Below are 11540 nucleotides of genomic sequence, written 5' to 3' on the forward strand. Positions count from 1 at the left end.
ACGGTCTGCAGGGCTTTGGATCATAGGTATGAAAAGACGTGTAAGCAGGATCACTACATCGCTGTGTGCAACGTCGGAAAACCAGAGGAAAACAGGTAAATCAACAAATGGCCAACCTGCCCTCTGACATACTGAGTGCCGAACCGCCTTTCACCTATTTTGGCCTAGATGTCTTTGGGCCATGGATGGTATCTGCATGCAGAACTCGAGGTGTCCACGCCAACAGCAAACGTTGGGCCGTACTTTTCACTTGCATGAGTGTCCATGCCGTCCACATAGAGGTAATAGAGTCTATGGACACATCCAGCCTGATCAACGCCCTCCGGCGGTTTCTAGCGATCAGAGGACCGGTGAAACAGTTGAGGTCTGACCGCGGAAGCAACTTCATCGGTGCATGTCGAGAGCTGGATATTGACATCAAGCCAATTCAGGATCAACTGGCAGAAAGAGGTTGCACCTGGATCTTCAATCCTCCGCATAGTTCTCACATGGGAGGTTCCTGGGAAAGGATGATCGGGATCTCGCGCAACATCCTGAATTCTATGTTTATGGAGGTAAACTCTTCAAGGCTTACGCATGAGACCTTGGTTACTCTTCTCGACGAAGTTTCTGCCATAATCAACTCAAGACCACTAGTCCCAGTGTCAATGGATCCCAAAATGCCGGCCATTCTTACGCCAGCTACTCCTCTCACCCAAAGGACCGGGAACCCGCTAACAGTTAGTGGAGAGTTTACTCACGCAAACACCTACCAGAAACAGTGGAAACGTGTGCAGTACCTCGCTGATTATTTCTGGAACCGGTGGAGAAATGAGTATCTCGTGATTCTCCAAGGTAGAAGGAAATGGCGACAGAGTAAATCGAATTTGAAAGAAGGAGACGTGATGCTAATGAAAGAACAAGCCCAAAGGATCGACTGGCCTATAGGCATCGTTACAAAGACTTTCCCTAGTCAAGACAGTAAGGTCCGGAAGGTGGAGCTGAAGGTCCTTAGGAAAGGCGAGTCTAAGACATTTCAGAGGCCAATCCACGAGCTCGTATTGATACTACCAATTGAGGAAATTCCGGTAGGATGAACCATGAACAGAACACTGCCCTAGTACTTCGTCCATTGGATTACCGTTGGGTTGGAGACAGTTTGGCCTAGTGCGGCTTCTCCGATTCGAAGATGGGTTTTCTTTGGATAGTCTCAGGAACTGTCTGTCATCAACCTCGTTTTGAAGTTATTATCGCATGTATATTTGTATTTGTTTTCCAGATTATTGAACTTTACTTAAAAACTAAAAAAAAACAATATAGTGAAATCCCTTATGGAATTACAGACGGGGAGTGTGCTATTCCGTCTAAAGTTATTCTTATATGCTTCATAGATTGTGTTATTTTCCATGCTGTGTAGTCTTGCATTTGGTCTGCTGCCACCTGCTGGTCTTTTTCTGTACAGCAGCCTGCAGCTAATTAATTCTAGTACATGCCTTCCACTTCCGGGTCAGATCATTCCTTCTCTTCCTGCTTTTGGTCATTCTTAGTTTCATTTTCTCCCGGGAGAGACGCGCCTGTACCGAGCTGTGAAAGGCATCAGTTTTTTATGTTCAATCTATTTTATTGAGCATTTTACAAACAAAGAATATATTATATGCAAACAGATAATATATAGAATCATAGAAAATATCTAGAATTCAAAAATGAGAATACAACCATCTTTCAGTAAATCAAACATACCATGGTAGACAATAACAGTAGCCATATGGCGAACGCCAACAAGGTATTCAAGAGAGGAAGTATCCTCTATATTATGCAGAGGACAAGGCATCAGTTTTTTGACCACCTTGCTCCAACTTGCTACCAACTTGCTGCACCTTGCTGCACACACATTGCTGTATCACCTTGGTTGTTACATCTGCACGTCTGGAGAACCTACTGCATTACCAATCACATGCTGTATGTCCAGATCGCCAAATAAACAAGTCTGGACTTCACAATCCTTGGTGTGTATCATCTCTCTGGACGCATGAACAGCAAAACAGCAACAATGGTCCTGTCTGCTCTGCATTGAGGAAACGGAAGGTAGGAATCCCTCCCAGCCCCAATAAACTACACCTCCATTCGCCTCATGTGGGAACAGAACACATATTAACTGAAGTTCATGATTCTCACGTTGTTTTCTCCAAATAAAACATTTATTGATTACGTTACTCCACGGTGATTTGGAAGGTGATTACATGAGATTAGTATTGGTGGACCTTATATCCTGGTTATTTCTCTTCACATCAGACATTACAAAATTACATTTAGAAGCTGCGGAAACTACAAACAGGAAATTCAAAATTCCTAACCATCCTGTGTTTCACCAATCAGCAGAGGGAGGAGTTAATGTAAATCGTTAACGAATGTGAAGTTCCCGCTCAGTGGCTCATGACTTTTCTGTTCTTAAATTTGGTGATACATGGTAAAAGGATGGGTGTCATGATTGTGGACGGGATCTCCTTTTCCGTCCTCGCAGGATTAATTTTGTGTGGCCTCCCTTTGATTCCGGGAGCTTGCTTACTGCTTTGTCTGTTTCTGCCTTCAAGTGTTTGACCCGATCTGTCCTCCCGTTCTGAGTATTGCCTTGTGATTCTGTGCGGATTGTCTGCTTCTGGTTCTGACCCCGGCTTTATATTCTGACCTTCCTCCTGTCTGACCCATTGCTACTTCTCTGATATCTTCGGTTTCCTGACTTCTGGATACGTCCTGACAACTCTTTGTGTCTCATCCTTTGGCACTGCTCTGACCTCCTGGCTTGACTTCGGCAGGTCCTGACTACTCTCTGGCTTTGCTGGTCACCGTCACTACTTGGCGTCTGGCCCCGGTCACTCCGCCAGTGGTCACGTGCTTTAGGTCCTTCACACCGACAGGTACGCTCACTGCCTCTCTCCACACACACTTTAGGACCTTCTGGTTTCCCTGGACTTCTGTTTAAAGTCTGCAACAGTGTTCATTATAATGGGTACTGCGAAGTGGAGCCCAGTGGCATGAACTTTTGCAAATCTATTCCTCGCAGTTTTTGAGGAAAGGTATGTGTATTGTTTAAGCAATAAATATTTGAAACACATAAAATTATAGTTAAGATTTGTGGATGATGTTTTCATGGTGTGGGACGGTTCTTAGGATGCTTTCACAGATTTTGTGGAACACCTGAACAGCTCCAACGACATGAACATGAAATTTACATCCAAATTTCGGGGTTCTTTGTTGGAATTTTTAGATGCCAGCGTCAAGATTTAGAAGGGATCCCTTGTCACAGAGGTTTTCCGTAAACCGTCCTCAAGCAATGCCCTTTTACATTTTAATAGTGCCCATCCTCATTATACTAAACAATTGTTACCATGCAGTCAATTTCTGAGACTTAAGAGAATCAATAGCAGTTCAGATGGCTTCAATAGACAATCTTTGGACCTTTATCAAAGATTCCAAAAAAGAGGGTACCCAAAATCGATCCTTGATACAGCTTTGGACAGAACAGTTAATATTCTGCAGATCCCTTTGAAAGGTAATTTTAATGTTGACCAACTGAGAAATAGTAAGCAGAAAAAGGAGAAAAGATTTGTTTCAGCTTTAAATTTGGTCCTATGGACAATAGTATACGTTCAATAATCAGGAAAAAATTGGCATATACTTGAAAAGGATGGTGGCATGTCGGAAACTGTGGCAAGGGGTCTTCTTTTTGCATGCAGACGTTCTACCAGTTTGAGGGACATTCTAGTGTTAAGAGTGATCAGAGGGACTGGCTGAAAACAAGCACCCCCAAAAGGCAATTACAAATGTGGACATTGTCCCTTTCACATGACAGGTAATCGTTTACAGATCGGTCCAATTTCGCATTATGTTTGCGATTTCATCACGTGTAGAACCAATTATATATATTTTTTTCCATGGAAGTACTTTTACATTGGAAAGACAACACGCCCTTTGTTTGTCACATATAGGGCTCATACTCACTTGCGAGAGACTCGGATGATTCTTGTGCGAGTCTCTCGCATGAACACCCAGCACTGCCGCCGACACTCGGACCGGAGCGCGCGACTGCATAGAAATACATGTAGCTGCACGCTCCGATCCGAGTGCCGGTGGCAGTGCCGGGTATTCATGCGAGAGAGTCGCACAAGTATCGTCTGAGTCTCTCGCAAGTGAGTGTGAGCCCTTAGGGAACATTTCAATTCGGTCCGCACGGGAAAAGGAGTCCCACGTTTGATTAAACATATAAGAGCTGTTCACAGAGGAAATGCAGAGGCATTCCGTTTTGCGGGTCTCGAGCGGGTGGTGTTACCATTAAGAAGGGAAGCTACATGGATCATGCGCACTGGTGCAATGGGTCCAACAGGGTTTAATGACAAATTAGAGAAGTCCGTTTCTTTGTAACAGTCTCATGAACCTGCCACCTACTTTCAAACCCAATGGTGTACCAGGCGCCGCCATGGGTCGGTAGTGGAGCTCTTTTTATAAGGCTGTAGAGTAGACAGACTCCATTGAATGGAACCCAGCTAAGGGTCCAGAGTTGTAATGCCCCTTATGTGGCCTTGGATGGGGTCTGCATGCCAACAGCCAGTAGAGAAGGGACATCGGGATCAGGTAAGAAGAGGGATCTGCAGATGTAAACTGTGACTAAATGTGGTCATTACTTAGCGCCCCCTACAGTACACCTGGAAAATGCACTGATCACCAGTCTGGCTCCCATGTAGGCTGTGCAGCTATGTAACATTACACATAACTGATCTATGCAGGGGAGGTCACAAGATGTAGAGACACCATTAATTCTTCAGTATTAGTGGCCATAATTCGTATAGCTGAGCAGTGAAACTACAAGTACCGGCATGCAGTGCGGCTCGAGCGCCACTGTCATCACGCGGGGCGGGTATTTAGATGTCCCTCATTGGAGCGTTACAGCAGCTGCTGCCCGGACGGGGGAAGGGCAATGATGGAGGCTGCAATGAAGCATCGCGCCCTGTACAAGGGGACCACCCCGCCATGGAAGGAGACGTACAGGAAGGTAAGGGCGCCGGAGCCGGCGGTGTGCTCCCTCTGGCGCTACCCACCACGTGACTTGTCCTCCTAGAGATGTGTGGAGAGGCTGAAGAGTAACCGCGCCCAGCTGCTGGAACGGCTGCGCCAGGTGGGAGATCGGGTCAGTGTTGGAGCCCCCTTCCTTGTGCAGGATGTGATGGAGGAGGAATGGCAGGCCATGCGCAGTCAGCCATCGCTGTGGCCCAAGGAGTCCCAGGTAACCTGCCATTACTTGTACAGAGGTCTGCGTCCTCCTCCTGGTCTATTCCTGTCCTCTGTGCTGCTCATTGCCTCTGGGACTACTGGCCAGAGCTGAGCGCTGTACTCAGCAGTCCCATAGACAATAAGTGGAACAGAAGCGGTGCTTGTGACCCTCCAGGACCGCTGTGGGGAGCGTCCACGGTTGGCAGGTCAACTAGTGGGAAAAGCTTTCTGTAACTTGCACTGTGTTGCCAGCCAGTCTCGGGGTTTATCCCCTTAAAGCAGAGGTAGGGAACCTCAGGCCCCAGGGCCACTTACGGCCCTCGATGACCTTTTATCCGGCCCCCGGGCAGATTCTCAGGGACTGCAGTGCTTTGGCAGGCAGTTGTATTTTGATTGCCACAAGCTCATTAATATCTAATTGCTCTGTTAGCACACACACGCAGGGTTCACTACTGAACATTGAAGGGCGTGCAATGAAAGATTAAGTCATGAAACCAGTGCCAGAGTCAGGATGTACTTTGTGGGCGGAGTCTGTACGGCCCCCGAAGGATGGTATAAATATCCAAATGGCCCTTGGCAAAGATTCCCCACCCCTGCCTTAAAGGAACTGTCTGCAGAGTAACTTGTGTTTCTCCATAGGTCAGCAGATGCCACTGCTGTGTAACACTGCAGCCTGTGATGGCTGCTATCAATCACTGGGTGCAGCAGCTCAGACATCTTTACGGTGTGAGCTGAAATAAAGATGTCTACAGATACAGGAGTGGCCGCTAGTAACCTGTCCAAGAACTGGCGCACGCCGCAGCGTTCTTCTGGCGTTACATTGTGTGACCTTCTGCATTCATGTGTCTGATCTCTGATTAGCCATAGGTTTGGTAAACTTTGTCACCATGATCCAGATACAATGGCTGTACTACATAGACGTTGGTTCTTCAGGTTTGACTGTCTATACTGTGATTGCCTCATATTTAACTATTTCTGCTCTGATGCCCTTGGCACGTTACAGGACCCTGATGAGCTGGTTACTCTAGAAGAAATCAAACAAGAGCTTCTCTTAAAAGGTAAATCTGAAAATGTGTCTTGATCTCTGCTGATTACGGTATACTGCCCAATCCCCCTCTAGCTTCACTATGACACGTGTGACTCTGCCAGGGTTCTAGCTGAATCTCCATACATGGATCCATTTGGCACTACAGACATGGTGCAATGACAAAGTGGCTGCTGCACTATGGGGAGCAACCAGTCTGTGGTGGTGAAAAGGCAACATTTGGAACATCACTTTGGAGAATGGCTTCTTGTGTAACTCATTAACACAAAAGCAATGTACATGATTGCGCGTATGATGATTTATGGAGCTGGCTCTATGCTGTGGGCTCCTGCCAAAATGTGGCTGTTTCCAGGAAAATAAACATGATGACCTTTTAAAGACTGGGAGGAAAAGGCAAAAGCTCTCCAAATATTTTAGTGGAAGGGGTTTGTCCACCTTAGAGACAACAATGTTCCACTGCTTGAATGCAAAAAAAGTCTCCGATAACTATCTTCTAGACTGGCCAGTTTTTCATTAAGGCCCCGTCACACTAAGCGACTCACCAGCGATCCCGACACCGATATGAAGGTGTCAGGATCGCTGGTAAGTCGCTATGTGATTGCTGGTGAGCTGTCACACAGACAGCTTCACCAGCGATCAGCACAGCAATGCCGAGCGCCCGGCATCGCTATAAAAAAGTTATTCTCTCCTTCCGACGTCGCGTTCAGCCATCCTGCCTCTCTCCACGCTCCGGTCCCAGTGCTCCTTTGCGAGAATGACCGCGAGATGTCACGGTCTCGATGGATAACAAAGTCTCACGGTCATTCATGCAAAGGATCACTGGGACCGGAGCGTGGAGAGGCAGGATGGCTGAACGGGACATCGGAAGGTGAGAATAACTATTTTTTATTTTATTTTTTTACACCTGATCGCTGGTCTCCCGCTGTCACACACAGCGATGTGTGCTGGCCAGCGGGAGACAGCGACCAAAGAAATGTCCAGAGGTTTCTTACAGCGATACCGGCAGGGCGGCCGCTCGCTGATCGCTGTCACACACAGCGATCTTGCTGGTGAGATCGCTGTTACGTCACAAAAGTTGTGACTCGGCAGCGATCTCGCCACCGAGATTGCTTAGGCTGGTTTCACATTCGCGCTTTTTAAGCGCACGCACGGCCGGGGGTAGCTCCGCCCCCGAGCCGGCTCTCTGCCCGGCGTGCCCGCCCCTTCCTTGTAGCGCCGCCTCCTAGCGCACAGCGGCGCCTGCGATCGGCGCACCCTATCTTTAGCATAGGGTGCGCTAGTTGCGCTTTGACCTGCGCTGCGCACTTTTGACCGTGCGCGCCAAAATCAAACTTCTTGGATTTTGGCGCGCACGGCGCACCGTCAAAAGTGCGCAGCGCAGGTCAAAGCGCAACTAGCGCACGGCCTGCGCACGATCTGCGCACCCTATGCTAAAGATAGGGTGCGCCGATCGCAGGCGCCGCTGTGCGCTAGGAGGCGGCGCTACAAGGAAGGGGCGGGCACGCCGGGCAGAGAGCCGGCTCGGGGGCGGAGCTACCCCCGGCCGTGCGTGCGCTTAAAAAGCGCGAATGTGAAACCAGCCTTAGTGAGACGGGGCCTTTAGTCCTGAGTGGTGCCTTGTTTGGCCCTGTCATGTCTGCATCTTATCCTTCAATACAATCTTAAGGTTCCCTCCTTCCTTGCAGAGCAAGCAATGGTTGAAGAAATTGAAAGCATCTCTGAGTTTGAAAGCGCCTGTCTGGATTCTGTAGTTGGATTAAGCAGAAATGAAGTGGTGTGCCCTGTCTGTAATAGGTAGGCCTCTAGACCTGAAGAGAAGCCACACATCCCACCTCTCAGCTTTGTTCATAATCTCCTTGTCTTTGCAGGAATTATCTAAAGATCACAAGCTGCTTTGTCATGTGTCAGTGTGGAGTGTACATCAATTGTAAAGTAAGGTTTTTTTGGTTTTTTTTTTTTTGGGTTTTTTTTTCTTTTGTACAAATCTTTAGGACCTTAACTTTTGGTCATTTTCTTGTGTCTCCAATGAGCCAGTATAATCCTGGAGATGCTATGATGTCAGTTGTAGCTGGGATAATCTGGCAACTTTAGTTCTAGTATTGATGCCTAACAAATTATACAGTTCATTCATTCCAGGGTGATGGCACCACGGTCTCCATTAATGACACATTGGCAAACAACACTCTCCATACATGACTTGTGTTAACATGGACCATTCTGCCAGATTATAAACATGAATCACTCCGGTTCCTTCACTCTATGCGCTCTGCTCCATTTCACAGAAAACATCCATACAATAGACCTGGACAGACCAGTCACTTGAGCTGGGGCAAAGCCTTTTGGACTTGTCACTTGAGCAGCATCACTAACTGTCTAGTAAACCTGCTGCCATATGGGTTTTTTCTTCCCATATAACCCCACAACTGACTGTCAGCTTGCTGACTACTTTGCAGTTTTCTGTGTACATGTCGCTCAGTGATGTGGGTGGGATTATACAGAGATCAGGATTTGGATAACCAGTAGATCTGCAGTACAATGTATCAGGGATTTAATCACGTCTGCAGCATATACAGCTCAGTAAGTGAGAAATCAGAATCTGCATCTTTACCCCTACATCATGCTGATCTCAGGTGGGGTAACAAAAACCTGGTCTCACATTCCCTTTAAGACAATAACTGAATTTGGCTTGTAGATCCTGATGGAAAATGTGTCAGACCCTGGAAAGCTGGTCTAAGTACTAACTTGTGACTCTGATTTCAGTCTCAGGGTATGAACACCGAGAAACTGCAAGCATTACTGGAGGCAAATGTATTGGCACATGCCAGCTGCTGCAGTGCGCAACCGGTGTTCTCGGCTGGTTTTGGAGCGGAAGGATTGCCTAGTATGTTCATGAGCTGTTGTGTAAGTAACTCTCTCTTCTGCTTGTACAAATTCAAGTGGGCTTTTCTTTTTTCAGGGTGGGAGGGGGATTTAATGGGTTTTCCACAAAGTACACTTTAATAGATTTTGAAAATAGATTACTTTAAAGCCGGGGTTACACTTGCGAGTGCAATGCAAGAAAATCACATGAGTCTCTCTCCTCAATACCCGGCACTGCTGTGCGGCTGAATTCTCCTGTCCGAACCGCCGGCAGTGCTGGGTATTGAGGAAAGTTTCTCGCATTGCACTCGCAAGTGTGACCTTGGCCTAACTGTTCAAAAGAGAACCTGTGTAATGGCTGTGTCTGCATGTATGGCGCCAATAGTGCACATCCTTTCTTAAGTAAATAACTTTATTGGGAAAATACTTATAACCACAACATGGATTACCTTTTAAAATCGTTAAAGATATGGCAAAGGTGTGGATAAGATCCAGAAATTTCCCCCTAATAAAGCATATGCTAATGCAATAGTGTTCACCCTGGTTAAGCCATATCTTATAAATCGTGAAGCATAAACGTACAGATGTTAAAATAAAATACTAAAGTTAATCCTAGTAAAGGTTAGTTGAATAATAAGCAAGATGAAATAAACTATGTATCGAATGCATATCCATGAAGTTGGATATTGCCAGGGGAGCGGATTATTCCTGATGCTGTGAATCCCCAAATGTATCGCTACTGCATGGTAGCTTCATCAGGGGTACATGTATCAAATATTATTACAATTTACAGTATATTGTAGGTGTAAGATGACTGCACATGCCACAGCTCCTGGTCAGGGAAGGACAGGAGTATACAGACAGGACCGTGGATCACAGCTGATCCTTCCTGTAAGGCTTGAGTCACATTGGCATCCGATGCCAGAGCATTGAATGTGATAGGCTATCGACACTCAGCCCACACTTACAATAGCACTTCAGCCAAGTGTCGGTGCACTACGCCCCAAACTTCTGAGGGAATTAACCAACAGGTGCGGAGGAGACTGAGAAAGTAATTTCTCCTCCATTGCAGGCATCCACAGTAATGGCATTGACATGAGTGCAGTCTGATGTTTCACATGCAGCTATATACATGGATATTCTAGGAAGCAATTCCCACAGGCTGCAATTGTTTTCTCATACTGACTTTGCATGAGACAATATCAGATCTGACCTGCCCCATAGAATAATGCTGGTCTGAGTGCTATGCCAGGTTTTATCACATAGTATAACATGGCTGAGTGCTATCATGTGAGCATACCCTTTAGGTAAAACATCTCACTGCCTGTAAAATCCGTGTACCTCCTCCCCTGCCCAGGAGCTGTAGTATGATCAGACCTTGTTCCTGTGCGGTCAGACACGGCCTTTACACAGCAGAAGCACACTTACAAGATTTTCACAACATACACTTTTTTTTTTTTTTTTTTTCACTAACCTTACTCATGCTTTTATCTTTACCTAGGTGTGTGATGCTGTCACAATAATAATCTGAAAGGATTTTCTTCAGTGCTGTGGCTGGAATAGCTCTTATATTTTGTATAAATTTTATATTTATTAATAAAGTAAATCTTTATCATTTTTACTCCTGTGCATATGTAAGAATTCAATTTTTTTTTTTTTTTTTTTTTTTTTTTTTTTCTCCCCTCTCCTTGGTTTGCAAGGTCATTTAATATATAATTGCCTTGTAATGTCTTCACATGCTATTCCGTCCAGATCCCAGAATTCAAAGTGGCGGAAGTTCACCGACTGCCGTAATGGGACACCCAAGTGATGGGTGTGTCAATATGGAAACAGCCTCTTGCACAGAACACTCACACTATACACCGTACGCAGCCTCTTGCGTGGTACCACCAGTAGAACACACTGCCATCTTTGTACAGGAGGCGCGCATGCACAGTTTTAATGTGACCGCTGCTATCTGCACAAAGGAGGCGGTCTGATTTACTGTGCCTGCATGAATTCTGCGCGGTGAATCATTCGGCTGATCCTGGCTGCAGATGCATGACATGTCTACAGGCAGAGGAGGTCCGGTCACATTAAAGGGTTTTCCCATGAAAGTTCACTTTAACAATTGGCTGTCTGACAGTGTATGGAGCATACCACATCTCCTGGGCAGGGGAGGAAGCATTGGGCCTCCATCTAGTCTCTCACACTCTATGATTTTAACCCCTTTCTGACATTGGGTGTAATAATACATTCATGTGCCCTGAGCCTTATTGCCCAGGAACAATGTTACAGCTAGGCTATCACTGCTGGGTATTGGATAAGTACCAGGAGCAGGCAGGGGGATGACACCTATGACCTTGGATCAGAGACCTGCAGCCCAGTCATTGCCATGGTGGCCTGATGTCAT

General features: G+C 46.4%; 1 protein-coding gene across 1 annotated transcript; it reads left to right on the top strand.

Annotated features, from left to right (window-relative positions):
- Positions 1-4884: 4884 nt before the first annotated feature.
- On the top strand, positions 4885-10769 carry RPAIN (RPA interacting protein). The gene is given in 8 exon segments (XM_073590568.1): positions 4885-4947; positions 4949-5026; positions 5093-5257; positions 6248-6302; positions 7975-8083; positions 8158-8221; positions 9050-9190; positions 10650-10769. Coding segments are annotated over 8 exon segments (690 nt in total). The 5' UTR covers positions 4885-4899; the 3' UTR covers positions 10680-10769.
- The last annotated feature ends 771 nt before the right edge of the window (positions 10770-11540 follow it).

Source organism: Dendrobates tinctorius, unplaced genomic scaffold (genome assembly GCF_039654945.1).
Source record: "Dendrobates tinctorius isolate UK_male_01 unplaced genomic scaffold, ASM3965494v1 ptg000117l, whole genome shotgun sequence".
Taxonomy (NCBI): domain Eukaryota; kingdom Metazoa; phylum Chordata; class Amphibia; order Anura; family Dendrobatidae; genus Dendrobates; species Dendrobates tinctorius.